The sequence below is a fragment of the Balaenoptera physalus genome (genome assembly GCF_965194825.1).
Source record: "Balaenoptera physalus genome assembly, chromosome: 3".
Classification (NCBI taxonomy): domain Eukaryota; kingdom Metazoa; phylum Chordata; class Mammalia; order Artiodactyla; family Balaenopteridae; genus Balaenoptera; species Balaenoptera physalus.
The window spans coordinates 2,058,282-2,075,120 of record NC_138890.1 but is presented as its reverse complement, the minus strand read 5'-3'; the positions used below and the strand labels follow the sequence as shown (position 1 = coordinate 2,075,120).

At 55.3% G+C, this 16,839-nt stretch overlaps 1 protein-coding gene across 6 annotated transcripts in view; it reads left to right on the top strand.

Annotated features, from left to right (window-relative positions):
• The window catches only part of TJP3 (tight junction protein 3), a 29,893-nt gene that overhangs the window by 1,568 nt on the left and 11,486 nt on the right, over positions 1–16,839 (top strand). For 4 of the 6 annotated variants that reach the window (XM_082453190.1, XM_082453186.1, XM_082453189.1 and 1 more), the window contains exons 1-8: positions 6,785–6,989; positions 10,970–11,026; positions 11,143–11,252; positions 11,987–12,089; positions 12,357–12,705; positions 14,774–14,877; positions 15,933–16,092; positions 16,369–16,477. In XM_082453190.1, coding sequence (XP_082309316.1) covers positions 6,972–6,989; positions 10,970–11,026; positions 11,143–11,252; positions 11,987–12,089; positions 12,357–12,705; positions 14,774–14,877; positions 15,933–16,092; positions 16,369–16,477 — 1,010 coding nt within the window. In that variant the 5' untranslated portion in view covers positions 6,785–6,971. Of the gene's footprint in view, positions 1–6,784; positions 6,990–10,969; positions 11,027–11,142; positions 11,253–11,986; positions 12,090–12,356; positions 12,706–14,773; positions 14,878–15,932; positions 16,093–16,368; positions 16,478–16,839 lie in introns of those variants that run through there. The other 2 variants (XM_082453187.1, XM_082453188.1) reach the window with 2 other exon arrangements.

Below are 16,839 nucleotides of genomic sequence, written 5' to 3'. Positions count from 1 at the left end.
TTCTGGGGAAAGTCCACCGCGGGAGTTTGGATTCCTGTTCTTCCACCTCGGGTCTGGCCTGGCGCCAGGGGAGCTGTGTTTGCTCAGGGTGGAGCCTGACACCCTTTGGAATGGGCTGAGGTTAGCGGGGAACATGACTGGGGGGGCGGGGGTGCCCAGGGAATGAACCTGCATTTATGGAGCACCTACTGTGTGCCGAGTGCTGTTCTGGGGCTTGAGGATTCAGGGGTGATCAAGAGAAACAAAGATCCCTGCTCTTGTGGGGCTTGTGTTTTGGTGGAGGAAGACAGGCAAGAAACAAGAGACACAATAAGGAAGTAAATTGTATCCTAAATTGTATCCTGGGTTAGAGGATGGTCAGTCTTACAGGGAAAAAAAAAAAAGTGAAAGACGTACAGGGATAGGAGTAAAACAGGCAGGGGGGTGTTTTACAGTCTTAAGTAGAAAGATTAGGGGAGAATTCATTGAGAAGGCGACATTTGAACAAAGACTTGAAAGAAGTGAGTAGTTGGGGGAGGGGCATTGCAGGCAGAGCACACAGCCCGTGCAAAGGCCCTGGGGCAGTACCATGCCTGGCGTGCTGGAGGAACCGCTAGGAGGCCTGTGTGTCTGGAGCAGAGTGAGTGAGGGGGAGAGAGGGAGGAGGCGAGGGCAGGGAGGAGACGGGGCAGGTCGTGCAGGCTGGAGGGCTGTGGGTAGAGGGGGCGAGGCCTGACTCAGGTGCTCACAGGCGCCCTCTGGTGGCTGCTTCGGGGAGGACAGACTGTGGGCGGTGAGGGCGTAACCAGGGACCTGGATGGAGGGGACTGAGCTGGTCCAGATGGGAGAGGATGCGGTGGACCAGGTGGGGGCTCAGAAGTGAGGAGAAGTGGGCAGATTCTGGACAGATTTGGGGAGAACCAACAGCATTTGCTGACTACGAAAGACAGAGTTCAGGATGATTAGGAAGAAAAGTGGGAAGAATGCTCTGGGACTTGAAGATGGTAACAGGTAAGACGGAGTAGTTGGGAATCTCCTCAGGGAGGAGCCTTAGATGCTAGAGTGAAGAAGGCTTTCGGTGTAATGGAGTTAAGGGATCATTTTTTTTTTCAAAAATGTAAAAGCATGACTCTATACTAATATAAAACAAACAGGTGCTTTATGAGTTTACTTAACTCATTAATTAATATGAGAACCAGCAAGATTTTACAGATTGTTTAAAGGAGAGAATATTGGGACTTCTCTGGTGGCGCAGCAGTTAAGAATCCGCCTGCCAATGCAGGGGACACGGGTTCGAGCCCTGGTCCCTGGCCCGGGAAGACCCCACATGCCGCGGAGCAACTAAGCCTGTGCGCCACAACTACTGAGCCTGTGCTATAGAGCCTGCGAGCCACAACTACTGAAGCCCGCGCGCCTAGAGCCCGTGCTCCGCAGCAAGAGAAGCCACCGCAATTAGAAGCCCTCACACTGCAACAAAGAGTAGCCCCCGCTCGCCGCAACTAGAGAAAGCCCACGCTCAGCAACGAGGACGCAACGCAGCCAAAAATAAATAAATTAATTAATTATTTTTTTAAAAAGGAGAGAATATTAAGAAAGAACACACACACAGGCAATCAATGCTGAAATGAATTTACAAATAGTTGTAAAGCTGGTCAATAGCCACAGGGAAATAATCAGTGGTCTCCACGGGACAAAATTCATTTGTATTTCTATGGACAAGAATCCTTTGAGATACCACCAGTTTCTTATAATTTACAGAGTTTTAAAATAGTTCGAAGACCATAAGAAGCACAGATATCTAAAGTGGGTACCCAGAGCCTGGCATTCATCAGATGCTCAATAAATATCCTTGACCGAATGCTAGGGAGCTATAGAATATTCTTGAGCTAAAGCCACAGCTTGTTGACTGCACGCTCATTGCTGAGACTGTTTATTTATTTTTTGGTTTTGGGATCTTAGTTCCCTGACCAGGAATGGAACCCACGCCCCCTGCAGTGGAAGCGCTGAGTCTTAACCACTGGACCGCCAGGGAAGTCCCGACTTATTTGTTGAATGTCTGCTCTCCGTGCTGGTCTGTGAGCTCTATCTCTGCAGTGTCCTAGGCTCCCAGAACAGTGCCTGGTATGCAGTAGGTGCTCCATAAATGAATGAATAGCTCATGGGGAACCACCTAAGATTCTGAACAGAATAGAAAGGCCAGTGCTGTGTGCTTTAGCAGGACACATTCTGGCTGTGGCAGGCTCAGCCTCAAGGCAGATAAGGGTCAGCAACATGAGGGGTGGGGTCTCAGGGGACCTTTCATGGGGTGTAGTCGGGGGAGCTGGTGTGGGTACAGGTGCAGAGGCCAGACTGAAACCAGGGATGGTGAGGAAGGTGTCAGGGGCCTGGGTTCTTCCCCCAGCCATTGCACACAACGATGGAAGCTTGAAATAGACAATTTTGCAGGTGGTCCCCCATCCAGCTCTGGAGGACACCATAACTCCCTTCCATTTTTTCCCAGTGGGGGCTTGTCTCCCTCCTTCTGGCCTGAGTGGAGGAACTACAAGGAGCACCCAGGCAAACCTTTCTGTGCAACTGCTACGTGCCAGCTGCTTTAATTTGTGAACCTTCCTGATCATAGCGCTCGAAGTCGGAACCAGGTCCCATTATACAGATGAGGAAACTGAGGCAGGAAGCAGAGGGGCTGGGATTCTCGCCAGGCACTACTCTGCCCCCTGCCGTGGAGCTTCCTTCTAGGGCTTCCTCCCACGTAGGGGGTGGTGGGTGGGTGACACCCTCTGTGAGCCCCCTCCAGCCGCCCCCAGAAGGGTCTTCACCCCCTCCTCGCTTTCCCCTCCCTCCAACATCAAAGTACTCGCCCTAAGGTGCCCCGGGACCCGCATGGTGCCAGCCGCTGGGACATTCCTCAGTGCTGTGCTCATCAGCAAGCCCACCCCACCCAGAAACTGCCCTTCCTCCTGAGCCCTCTGGCTGAACCCATAACCCCAGTCCAGGCATGAGGAAAGCATCAGACAAACCCCAAATGAGGGGCATCGTACAAAATCCCTGACCCGTCTCCTCCAGATGGAAAAGGTCACGGAACGAGGGGAGCGGAGCCCGAGAAGACGTGATCCCACAGACATGAACACACTGTGGGATACTGGATGGGCTCCTGGTGCAGATTTCACATTAGTAAAACCTGAATACAACGTGGAGTTTAGTTAATAGTGATGAGGATGTAGTTTCTTAGTTTTGGCAAATATACCATGGTGGTCATGTAAAATGTTAATGTTGAGAGAAACTGGATGAGGAGCATAGGGTGACTCTCTGAATTATATCTACAACTTTTCTGTCAATTTAAGACTAGTCCAAAATAAAATGTTTCTTTTGTTTTTTGGCCACGCTGTGTGGCTTGTGGGATCTAAGTTCCCTGACCAGGGATTGAACCCGGGCCCTCGGCAGTGAAAGCGCCGAGTCCTAACCACTGGACCGCCAGGGAAGTCCTCAAAATAAAATGTTTATTTAAAACATTTTTTTGCAGGGCATCTGGGTTTGGACTCACTGCTCCCCCAGCTCCCGCCTACGGCCCCCAGTCTGTCCTCTCGGCAGTGGCCACCAGAGCGCGCCTGTGAGCACCGAGTCAGGCCCCGCCCCTCCTCTGCCCACAGCCCTCCAGGGTCCCACCTCCCTGGAGGTAAAAACCCAAGTCCTCCCCGCAGCCCACAGGGACCTGCACGACCTGCCCTGTCCCCTCCCTGCCCTCCCCTCCTCCCTCTCTCCCCCTCACTCGCTCTGCTCCATCCACACGGGCCTCCTCGCTGTTCCTCCAACACGCCAGGCATGGTCCTGCCCCAGGACCTTTGCACCAGCTCTCCCACGGCGCCTCCCTCACCTGCTTCAGGTCTAGCTGTTACTTCTGCCCAGATACCACTCACTTAGGTCACTTCTATTAATCTCAGTACCACCTCCTCAGAGAAGCCCTCCCGGAGCCCCCAGCCCAGGTTGTGCCTCTGTACCTATGCTCTCAGAAATCTAGGTGGGACTTGTTATTTCTGTTACGTGATGATCTGATTATTGTCTATCTCCCCTGAGGACCCTTGGCTTCCTTTAGGGCAGGGACTGGGTCTGCGTCAGTGCTGGGTATACACAGTGGGCGATCAGTAAACCTCGAGTGAATGAGCCAGCACCCAGCCAGGCTGCAGAGCTGCTTCATTCTTGGGCTCTGGTCAGACCTGTTAGGCCACAGATAAGACCTCAGCCTCCTGCAGCCCCGCAAAGCAGCCTACACCAGGGGGACCCCCAGCTCCCAGCGTGAACGAACCCCCCAGGCTCCCACCGCTGCTGGCGACCACGACCCACTGGGAGACCTCAACCCAGTCCCTACCCCCTTTGGGCCTCAGTTTCCCTGTAGGCGCTCAGAAGGGGCAGAGGAGGATCATCCCACAGGTTCCTCTGAATCCTCCCTTCCCCCACCCCTTCCGGCCATGCGCACACTGCCCCCTCCTGGTTGTAGTTTGCACTGCAATTTCAGACGGGAATTCCGTCCCCCACCACCTGTCCTTTCTGTACTTGGCGCATAGCAGGGGCTTGCAATATTTTTGTTGAGTGAATGACTGAATAGGTGGGAAAATGAATGCATGAATGACACCGCCTCTGGCCTGTGAGGCAGCACTGGACGCACCCTTCTCCAAAGCCCTGCATTTGAGCACAGCGTCATCCGATGGGTACTAGGGAGACACTGAGTGTTCTTTTTTTGAAATTTATTTATTTACTTATTTTTGGCTGCGTTGGGTCTTCGTTGCTGCCCGCGGGCTTTCTCTAGTTGCGGTGATCAGGGGCTTCTCTTGCTGTGGAGCACACGCTCTAGGCGTGCAGGCTTCAGTAGTTGTGGTGGCTCCCTGGCTCTAGAGCGCAAGCTCAGTAGTTGTGGCACTCGGGCTTAGTTGCTCCGAGGCATGTGGGATCTTCCTGGCCCAGGGATCAAACCCATGTCCCCTGCATTAGCAGGAGGATTCTTAACCACTGCGCCACCAGGGAAGTCCCAGTGAGTGTTCTTGAGCAGGGCATGAGTATGTGAGGTGGCTGAAGGAAGACCATGTGTCTTGTGGTGGTTGCCCCCCTTCTTGGAGGGGTTTAAAGTGGGGTTTCTCTACCTCAGCACTATTGGCTTTTGCGCCCAATCGTTCCCTGGGGTGTCAGGCTGGGAGATGGGGGGCAAATTACCCTACAGTGAGAAGCACTGGTATAGACTGAGCGGTGTGGGGTCAAACAGAGCCAAATCCAGGGCCAAATCCAGCTCTTCTATTTGGGCTTGCCACTCGACCCATCTGGCCTCAGTTTTCTCAGCTGCAAAATGGTCACGTGGATATCTGTGTAACAGTGGCTGGAGCAAAGCAAACACTCAATAAGCATGAGCCAGCTTACTTGTCTGATTTTGCCAGACCTACATCCAATCAGTAACTCCTCCCCAATCCTCCCCAGTAATCGCAGCCATGAACCCCTGCATGCACGTGGCAGTGGGGAACTTATTTATGTTTTGTCCTATGAGTCATTAAAGCAAATACACATCTATTTAGAAAATATTTGACTTTCTTCTACCTAAAATCATGTTGTGTGCCACCTGCTGGTGACCCAAGGTCATGTCGGGAAAGGCTGAGCTTTCCCCTTTAGCCATGAGGTTCCAAGCAGGTCCTTAGAAGGGGGCTTCTGCAAATGTTTATTGCCTTGGGGCCCTTTGGGGACTCTTGAGGGGTTGATTCTGGCTAACTGGGGTCTCCAGACTAGGTTTTGGGAGATAACTGCAGTGGAGAGTGGTGAGAAATCAACTTTGGGGGCCTCAAAGATTTTGATTATATTCTCTGCCTTCTACACTTAGCAAACTCTTATCCAACCCTAAAAACCCTAGTGGCAATACCCCATCCTCCAGGAACACTTCCCTGATCCCCCATTTTCCCCTCTGCCTCCCCCCTTCCCATAGTCTGGAGTTCCTCTCTGCCCAGTCTTGACTGGATGAGGCTGGGAAGGGGTGTCTATGCCCAGATTTGCCCCTTCAACCTTGGCCTGAGGTGGGGCACAGGAACAGCTGGGCCTCAGGGTCTATTTTTTTTAAGCACAAAGGAATGTGTGGGTGTGGCCGATGGTGGCTCCACCCATCCAGGTGACTTCCTCCCTCCCTCACCCCCAGGTAGAGGGTTTCCTGCTCTTGTCCTGTAGTTCCTAGACCGGTCTCCTGAGGATGGGGCTGGGTGAGGAGAAGGAAGCCTGACCTTAACTCAGAGGAGCCTAAAGAATTTCCTCCGCCTTCGCCGCCCCGCCCTCCCCAGCTGGGGACCCAGCCAGGTGCTAGGTGTCAAGACAGGCGGGTACCACTGGATTCGGGGCAGGCCCAGAGGCGGCCGCTGTGCGCCTTCAGAAAGTCCATGCCCCTGGCATCCCTGGGCCTCCGTTTTCTCTCTCTAAAATAGGGTAAACCTCCTGAAGATGGGTGACCCGAGAATGACCAGCCCTATGCTCCTGAGGTCTCTGACCCTTGACTAGCTCCTAATCCAACAGGTCTCCCTACTGAATTTCAACATGTAGAGTTTTTCGCGGATGTTAAACTTTCCGAAGCGCAGGCTCCGTTCCGAACGCGGCTGTAATCCCTGCCGGGTCTTCCTTGCAGCCTTGCCTGGCTGGTCTCCAGCCCTGCCGCTGGCTAGTGCTCAGCTGGGCGGGAAACCCGGCCTGGAATTCCCATCCCTGGGCCTGGATCCTGTGTTGGGAGGGGAAGGGGAGACGAAGGCTGCCTCGGCGGCGTCCCGAAGGCGTGTCGGGGCGGGGGCGGGGCCGGTAGGGGCCAAGGAGGAGGAAGAGGTGCAGGTGCAGCCCCGGCGGCGGAGCGGACTGGAGGAGGGCGAGAGCCGGGCACCTGCTTCGCCGCGACCCTCCCCAGCCTCCTCCCTCACGCCAGGGTGGGGGCCAATTGTTTCTAGCCCCCCCTGGGGCAGAGGCACTGGACGGCCCCCGGGTGGACTATGGCGGTGAGATTCCAGGCGAGTAGCCCGCCGAGGGCGGGAGGGGGAGGGGACCGAGGTGGGGTCCGGGCTGGGACCTGGATCCAGGACCCCAGATCACCCTCTGCCTAGGTAACAGATGGGGAAACTGAGGCCCAGAGGAATGTAGTGGCTAGCCCGAGGCTGCACGGGCAGAGGCGTCCGCGCCCACTGGCCTCCAAAGCGGCCTCCGGGGGCTTCCTCTGTCCTGGGTCTGCCTTCGCAGGTAGACCTGGGTTCAAATCCCATTTTTTCTGCGTAACTTTGGGCCGGTGAATCCATGCGTCTCCGAACCTCATCTATAAAGTGGATGATGGTCACCTTACAGAAGGGCGTAGGAAGGATTCCAGGACAAAAGTGTGTTGCAAAGCGCCTGGCACGTAGTAGGTGCCCGGTTTCCCGGGAGATCAGCGGAGTTAAGCTTCAGCACTAAGGGTGGAACCGTGGGCAGGGACGTCATTTGTGGGCGGGAGCGGCTTTGGCGAATGCGGTGAGGCTGCGGACGAGGGGATCCCCATTTATTGGGTGCCTACTGTATACCGAGCCGTTCACTTGGGCGACCTGGTAGACATGGGCATCGAGAGCTCCGTTTTGCACCGAGCAAGCCGACCAGGGCTGCGAGAGGGAATCCCTGTGGCTCTGTCTGGGGGGACTTCGCTCTCCAGGGCTGAAGCTGGAATCGACTTTGTCACACCCACCCCACTGGGTCTCAGGTCGGGCCCCAGAGGGGTAAACAGGCCTAGGCTGTTTACGTGGCTCGCCCCAGGCCGGACCGCCCGAGGCTCTGGGGCCGGGCAGTTCTGGTTCCCGCCGCCTCCTTCCCGGCAGCAAGGAACCGCTCCCAGAATCCAGTCCCCAACTCGAGTATTTGTGACCCCCCCTTCCCCTCCCCCTCCCCACCCCCGCCGTTGTTCCCAGAGGTTGGAGTGGGGAGGGGGAGAGCAGACAGCAGCCTGGTAGCCAAGCGCCCGGGGCGGTGTGACTTGGTAAGACCTGTCCCTCTGGAGGCGTCTCCCCTCCGGTGTTTCTGTCCCGCGCGTGGCAGGGGGCGAGGACGAAGGCCCGGCCCTCGCCCCCTTGGAGCGCACCTTGACGGGGGCGGGGCTGAGGAGGCTAGGAACTCAGGACGTACCTGGTTGAGTTCCTGGTGGAATCAGCCTTTTATTCCACCATTCACGCATTCCTCAAACTCCCGCGGGCCTGCTCTTGTGGGGACAATGCTGGGGTCCCAGGGCCCTCAGCCCTGCCCACTAGGAATCCCCTGACTAGAGGAATGTAGGGGAGACAGGTGGACTGGGACATCCCAGGCCCCAGTAATCAGAGCCGTAAAATGGGGGGGGGGGGCTGGGGGGCCTTGAGGACTCATTTCCTGGAGGAAGAGACAATGACACTGGGGCTGTGAAGGATGAATAAGAGTTTGCCAGGGAGCGCAGCATGTGCAAAAGCCTGGAAAGGAGCTGATTGGAGGGCCCATCACCAACGTACCCAGAGAGACAGCCCTGCCCAGCCTTCACAGCCCAAGAGGAAGGACCAGAAACTCACTAATTGATGATTAAACAGGATAATTTAAGATGGTTTTGGATGTCATGAATAAAACCTCATCAATTAAGTAGGGAGGGGTGGTAGGGTGCCAGGGAAGATTGGCTAGTCTAGTAGGGTCCCCTGGGGAGGTTGCGTTTGAGCTGAGACCTGAGTGTCCGGGCAGCTGTGTGCATCCTGGGAGGGTGACAAGGCACAGGGGACTGCCAGGGAAATGTTTGGAGGTGAACTAAGTTGAGGTGGGATGTGGCGTTAGGCGTGACCCCATGGGTCATGGAGAGTCCTGCAGTATCCATGGAGGCAAACCTACACAAGCTGGGACAAGCCCCAGCCACCTGCGCCTGCCCCCTCAGGGGCCCTGATTCCCTGTGCGCTGTTTCTTAAAATAAGGCCAGGAAACCAAAATTCTGGGAGGCTGTCTAATGACACTAAGCGTAAAATCAAAGCAAGTGAAAAGATTCTGTTCTGAAAAATAAGTTCAGAAGGAAAAAAAAAAAAAAAGCAGAAGGATACTGTAGCCCGGTGGTTAAGATTAAAGGTATGGGATGGGCTGCCAAGGTTTGTGGAGCGCTGTGTGAGCTCCAGCAAGTTACTGAACCTCTCTGGGCTTCCTTTTCCTCCCCTGTAAGGCAGGAAGGCAGGAATAGGAGAAGTGCCACTTTCTGAGGTCACTCAGGAGTAAATGAATGGGTACGTGCAACGCGCTCGCTGGCAGCGCACGGAATAGTGTTGCTTAGTAATATTATGCAGAGGAAGAAGGTCATTATTATTACTTCTCACAACAACACTGTCATCTCTCCCAGAGGCTCCTTCTGCTATTCGTGCATGACTCCATGCCCGCTTCCCACACCTCAGCGCTGAAAGACGGGACGGCGGGGGTGAGGGAGGTACCCATTTCACAGATGGGGAAGATGAGGCTAGAGAGGCACCACCACAGCCAGCAAAGGGCAGACTGCAGGATTTGAGGCTCAGTTGAGAGAGCAGACCTGGCTCCCAGGAGTGTCCGTGAGGCCCTGTCCTTGGCTTTGTTTCCCTCTTCTCCGCCCCCTTCCTACCTCCGGGGAGCCTGGAATGCTGCTCTCCCGGGAACCTCTAAGAAAAGGCACCGGAACACATCACACCAACGGAGGGCTCACAGGGAATCCCCTGCCCTCGCAGTGCTGAGCTGGGCAACCAGGCTGGGGAGGGAGCGTCATTTCTACAAGGTCCCCGGGGGAGTGGGACAACCCCGCAGAAGGTAAGGGATGGGTGGGGGCTGGCTTCCCGGCGGGCTCCACATCCCCCCCTTCTGCCAGTATCTCCCGGCTGAGTGACCTCTACTCCCAGAGCCTGTGATCTCATCTATACCCTGGGCTTGAAAATAACAGAATCCACGCCCCGCAGCCCCACCCTCCAGCCCCACCCTCCAATTGCTCTGTTGCCTTGGCAAGTGACTTCCCCTCTCTGTGCCTGGCTTTCCTCTTCTGTGACAGGGGGATAATAGAATGCCCCTTAGTGAGCAGATTAAATGAGATCTTACCTGTGAAGTGCTTGGCGCAAAGGAAGCACTTCATTCGTTCATTCATTCCTTAGATAGTTAGAATCTCTCCTATGATCCAGGCACTCAGGCTCAACTTTGAATGAGGCAGATAAAAATCTCTGACCTCTGAAGCCAATATTCTAGAGGGAGAAGGGCAGTGACCAGATTTTTAAAATCTAGAGAGTGTCAAGGGATCACAAGTTCTGTGAATGAGGAATCAGGGAAAGGAGGATAAACTAGTCTGTTGTGGGATGGCAAGCGTTCCAGTTCCAGACAGGGTGGTTGGGAGAAGGAGGTGAGGAAGCAGGCCAGGTGCAGATCTGGGGGAAGAGAGATCCAGGCAGAGGAGATGGCTCGTGCAAAGGTCCTGGGGCAGGACCGGGCTTGGTGTGTGGGAGGAACATCGAGGAGCCCTGAGTGTCTGGAGCAGAGTGAGACCCTTGTGTCTGCAGGCCTTGCTAGATCCCGCCCCCACCCCTTGCAGGGACTGAGCCAGACCTTCCAGAGGTACAGTGACAAGGACTCACATTTCCTCTGCTCCCACCACAGTATGGCACTATTAACATTTGGAGATGGCTCATTGTTTGTGGTGGGGTCTGACTGTGCACTACATGTAGGGGTTTGAGCAGCACCCCTGGCCCCCACCCCCTCGATGCCAGGAGCACCCCCCAGTCATGACAACCACAGATGTCCCCAGATGCCACCCAGTGCCCTCTGGGGGAGGGGGTAGAATGGTCCTGGATTGAGAACCACTGATTTAAGTCCATTTTGCAGGTGAGAAAACTGAGATCTCAAGAGAGGTAGCAACTAACTCACAGACTTGGGCCATGGGAGTGTCAGAGCCAGGCTCCACACCCAGGTATGGGGACCCCTGATTGCTCTGATAGACCTCATGTCCACCTTCCCTGTCACCTCCCACCAGGTGCTGGACATGGAGGAGCTGACCATCTGGGAACAGCACACAGCCACGATCAGCAAGGTGGGGCCTCCCTCTCTCTGCGTGGGTGCTGACGGGAATGGTGGGTTGGTCCCTGCAGGACAGCCTTTGTCCCAATGAGAAGCAAAATCACGTTCTGTCTCTCATTCCCCCCTCAGGACCCCCGCCGAGGCTTCGGCATTGCAATATCTGGTGGCCGAGACCGGCCCAGTGGATCAGTGGTTGTGTCCGATGTGGTGCCTGGAGGACCAGCTGAGGGCCGGCTACAGTGAGTGTCAAGGCAGCCGGGTTCCGGCGGGGGTGGGGGTGGGGGGACACATCAAGAGGAGGGAACTGTGTGGGCCAAAGCCAGGAGGCTGGAAAGTGCCTGGCGCCTTCCAGCTCTGTCAGTACAGGGCTTGGAGTTGGCAGCAGGACAGTCAGTGACTAGCCCCCACTCTCCTCAAGGCACTGGTCCTCTGATGAGTTCTGGGGGTCATAGTGGCCCCAGGATGCGCCTGGAGCAAATATCCTGGGAACCTCTTTTTGGCTGGAGGGAGAGAGACCCAGTGTCCTGAGCCCTTGTGGGTAGGAGGCTCCTGGGAGTTATGTTGGGAAAATGGTTCTGGGACCCAAGAGGCTGACGGGTGATATGGCTCAGCTCAGAATCAGCGACCAGCTTCAGAGAGAGAGAGTATGAAACGGACAGGGAGAGAAGGGGAGAAAAGCAGGAAGAGGGGGCCCGAGAGAAAGAAGTGAGGGGGTACAGGGACACCAGGTGTAATTGCAGCTTATGTTCTATGATTGCATTTCACTATTATGTGGGTTCTGCAATCAGCCCCATTTTACAGATGAGGAAACTGAGGCCCAGAAGGATAAATGTCTTCATGAGTCTGGGGACACCAGTGAATCAGAACCAGGCTTTGTACACGTGGGGGTACCTGCCAGGGGCCCTCAGGGCAGGCCTGGGGAGAGGGGCTCCTGGGTGATGTCTCCTCCCTGAGACCCGGCCTCCTCCTTCAGGACAGGGGACCACATCGTCATGGTGAATGGGGTCTCCATGGAGAGTGTCACCTCCACCTTCGCCATTCAGATACTCAAGACCTGCACAAAAGTGGCCAACATTGTGAGTGGGGGCTCGGTGGGAGAGGCAGCCCCTGGCTCAGGTGGCACTTCTGCCCCTGGCTGAACCCCACTCCCCCTGGTCCTGCTGCCCATGGGCAGTATGAGTATAAGCTTCCCCAAGCAAGTGGAATCTTGTTGCCATTCACAGCTTGGATGTTAAGGCCCAGAGGGACCAGAGTGCCCCAGGGTTCCCCAGGGTCCCCCATGGGATGGGGCAAAGCCTTGAGCTGCCCCCTGCCACCCCGACCATCTCTGCCTGCCCTAACAGACAGTCAAGCGTCCCCGGAAAGTCCAGCTGCCCACCACCAAGGCCACCTCTGGCCTGGGACACCAGGACTCGGACGAGGAAGATGTGCCGCGGCGGCTGGATGAGGCTGACCACGGCCAGGGCTACGAGGGTGACACGTCCAGCGGCTCTGGCCACTCCTGGGGCGAGCGCTCCCGCCGGCCAAGGACAGGTCGCCGGAGCCGGGCCGGCAGCCATGGGCGCAGGAGCCCAGGCGGTGGCTCCGAAGCCAACGGGCTGGCCCTAGTGTCTGGCTTCAAGCGGCTGCCGCGGCAGGACGTGCAGATGCGGCCCGTGAAGTCCGTGCTGGTGCGGAGGAGAGACAGTGACGGTGAGCGTGGGGGCCATGTTGTCGGCAGTGGGGCTTGGCATCCCCGGGAACGGGCAGCGCTGCTGCCCCAAAATCTGGTCACATATGGTGTGTGGTCAGCAGAATAGTGGCCTCCAAAGATACCCACATCCTGGTCCCAGGACCTGTGGATGTGTCACCTCATAGGGCAGAGGGGACCTTGCATGTGGGGTTAAGTTAAGGCCCCTGAGACGGGGATGACCCTGGATTCCCCGGGGGGTCCTAGTGTCATCCCAGGGTCCTTATGAGAGGGAGGCGGGAGGGTCAGAGGCAGAGAGAGACGGGAGATGCTGCACTGCTGGCTGTGAGGATGCAGGAGGGGCCGCGAGCCAGGGATGCGACGCCTCTAGAAGCTGGAAAAGGCGGGAACCGTTGCTCCCCTGGAGCCTCCGGAAGGATCAGCCCTGCCCACACCTGGATTTTAGCCCCGTTGAGGCCCATTTCAGACTATGAGATAAATTTGTGTTGTATTATGGCCACTAAGTTTGTGGCAGTTTGGTACAGCAACAGGAAACTCACACATCGTGACATCAGTCGACTGTCAAGGGATTAGTAGGTATAGAACAGTAGGGATGTGATCTCTCATTCCTGTCTTGAGTCAATGGCAGTATTGTGACCTTGGAATTCTGGTCATGATGTGACAAATGGCACTGGGATATCTACCCCACATTGTAATTTTAATAATCCTGAAAACGCTCATCGTGATGTCACTGAGTATTGGGGTTGTGACCCCTAAGCCCCTTTGGTGATGTCATCAGGGTGTTGGGAAGGGACAGCCTGGGCTCTGCTCCTCCTCAGGTGCCTGCTGCTGACTGCTGCGCAATGATATCAGAATCCCTGCCCCAGAGCCTTTGCATGGGCTGTTCCCCCCCCATCCTGAAATGACCTTCCCAAGACCCTTGCAGGGTTTGCCCCCTTGCTTCATCCAAGACCCAGCTCAGACGTCACCCCCTGAGAGAGGCCATCCCCCACCACCTGTCCCCAAACTGCCCCTCCGCGGCCACTCTCCCCACCTCCTGGCTTACTCTCTCTCTTTTTTTCTTTTAATACTTTTTATTTTTTTAATTATTTATTTATTTATTTATTTTTGGCTGCCTTGGGTCTTCGTTGCTGCACGTGGGCTTTCGCTAGTTGAGGCAAGCAAGGGCTACTCTTTTTTTTTTTTTTTTTTTTTTAAATAAAGGAGGGTAGGTAGATTGAGAATTCATTCGGTACAAGGGATCACAGTTTTTATTTATTTATTTATTTGTTTATTTATTTATTTATTTATTTTTGGCTGTGTTGGGTCTTCGTTTCTGTGCGAGGGCTTTCTCCAGTTGCAGCAAGTGGGGGCCACTCTTCATCGCGGTGCGCGGGCCTCTCACTATCGCAGCCTCTCTTGTTGCGGAGCACAGGCTCCAGACGCGCAGGCTCAGTAATTGTGGCTCACGGGCCCAGTTGCTCCGCGGCATGTGGGATCTTCCCAGACCAGGGCTCGAACCCGTGTCCCCTGCATTGGCAGGCAGATTCTCAACCACTGCGCCACCAGGGAAGCCCAAGGGCTACTTGTCAGTGCTGTGCACGGGCTTCTCATTGCGGTGGCTTCTCTTGTTGCAGAGCACAGGCTCTAGGCGCGTGGGCTTCAGTAGTTGTGGCACTCGGGCTCAGTAGTCGTGGCACACGGGCTCAGTTGCCCCGCGGCATGTGGGATCTTCCCGGACCAGGGTTTGAACCCGTGTCCCCTGCATTGGCAGGTGGATTCTTAACCACTGCGCCACCAGGGAAGTCCCCCAGCTTTTTCTCTTGCCAGTGCTCAGCATCACCGGGTGCTTGTGTGTTCCATCTCCCCCAACTACAGGGGACCAGGTCTGCTTTGTCACCCGCTGACAGGTACCTGCAGGAAGAGAGTGCCCGCTAGAAAGGGGCAGCAGGCTGAAGCCTGCCCCCTCCCTGCAGGACAGCAGCCTGGAAGGTGGGATGGTTGAGGGCAGGCGAGAAGGCTGAGGTCTGAGAGCCCCTGGCAGCCCAGAACCCAGGCCCTGCCTCAGTTTCCCTCCTCTTCCCCCCACAGATTTCGGGGTCAAACTGGGCAGTCAGATCTTCATCAAGCACATCACAGAATCGGGCCTGGCTGCCCGGAACAGCAGGCTCCAGGAAGGAGACCTCATCCTACAGGTGAGACCAGGCTTCCTGTCAAGGGGCAGGGAGACCGGGGCCAGAGGGTAACAGTGTTACCGAGGCATATGGCACGGCCAGCAGAGCTGGTTCTGAACTACTTGCCTCCTGCATTGTGGCCTGTTTCACAAAGGTTGGAGATGGCTATGCAGGATTTTCCCCCCTTCCCCCCACTGCTGTAAATCCATTGCCAAATGTCGGTTTCTAGCACCCCCTTTGGGTTGTCTGTTTCTAGTATCCCCAGAATCACATGACCTGCTGGCTACAGCACTGATTCATGGGCCTGCCTTAGGTGCCTGGATGCTAATGGTCCAGAGACCGGGCTTTGAGGAGCAGCTCTGCCTTAAGAGCTTGGTTTCCTTCTAGACTCCTCCCCTGAAAATCTGTTTCTAGTGATTCCTAGTGTTTGATATCCAAATCATTTCTGGTTGATTGTTTCTAGAGTTTCCTCAGAGTTGTCTGTTTCTAGTGACCCTGAGGAATTGTCTGTTTCTAGTAGTTTGGGGCTGACACTTGAAACAGAGCTTGGAGGTGGGGCTGGGGGCTAGAAGGGTTACTGAAAACAGACATTCCCAAGAGAAAATGTTAGCAATGGATTCCTGGTGAGGGGAGATGACATTAAATCCCTCCTAGGAATTGTATGTTTCTAATCCACTTCTAGATGTCTGTTTCCAGTACCTCCTAGAGATTGTCTGTTTCTAGTATCTAAGTATTTACTCCCTCTCCCCCAATTAGAGTTGTTTCTAATATCTGTTCCCAATGTCTCCTGAGAAATTTCCCCCTCTGGGGAAATGAGAGTCAATCCATTTTTAATTTTTCCCTAGCACCCCCCCACCCCTCTTAGAAAATTGTCTGTTTCTAGAATTCTTCTGGAGGTCAGTTATTGGCATAGTCTCCTCTCACAGCAGGAATGCAATTCTATCATTTTCTGTTGAGAATGCCTGTTTTTAGTAACCCCTGAGGGTTGTGTGTTTCTAGTCCCCCTCACCAAGGTATCTGTTTCTAGTATCCCCTATCTCTCATGAACTTGCTTCCTCCTTCCTGATCCCTTTTAGATCAACGGGGTGTCCAGTGAGAATCTGTCACTGAGTGACACACGGCAACTGATCGAGAAGTCGGAAGGGAAACTGACTCTGCTGGTGCTCAGGGACCGAGGCCAGTTCCTGGTGAATATCCCTCCGGCCGTCAGCGACAGTGACAGCTCCCTTCTGGAGGGTGAGGGGCCAAGAGGCTGGCCCTGGGAGGTTCAAGTGGAGGGCCAGGGAGGCAGGCTGTGCCAGGCAGGGCCAAGCAGGAGTTGGGAAGCCTGGCCCTGAGAGGCTCAGTGAGGGACAGAAACTTGCCCGAGGCCACACAGCAAGTTAGGGCTGGAGGCCCTCAGCTGAGTCTGACTCTGGTCTGGGCCCCTTTGCTTAGAGGGCCTGAGGTGCCCCTCTGTGAAACAGCAGCCTGGAAGGCATGCCCGTGGCTGAGACACGCTTTCCCCCACAGACATCTCAGACATCGGGTCAGAACTGTCTCAGGCGCCACCATCCCATGTACCACCGCCACCCCAGCATGGGCAGCGGAGTCCAGACGCCAGCCGAACCAGCTCCCCCATGTATGTAACCTCATTGGCTAGAATGGCCAAGTGGGATGGGAAAATGGGCCTATCTTTTCCAACATGGGGTAGCCTTGAGGGTGCAGTCGTGGCGGCCCGCCTGGAAGAGGCCTCTCCTTCCACACACAGTCCTTCTTGCCTCCTTATTGTGGCTCAGGGTTCTTGGTCCTGGGAGAACCAGATATGGGTGGACTTAAAGCAGAAGGGACAACAGAATTTTACAACAAGCCCTAGAAGACTTCAAAATGCATAAGCCCTGTCACCGAGCAAGGCTTTTAGAGAGTTCTCTTGGGGGCAAAATAGCCACAGCGGTGTGCAGGGATTAGAGGATGCTTATTCGTTATGATGATGTTTATAAAAGG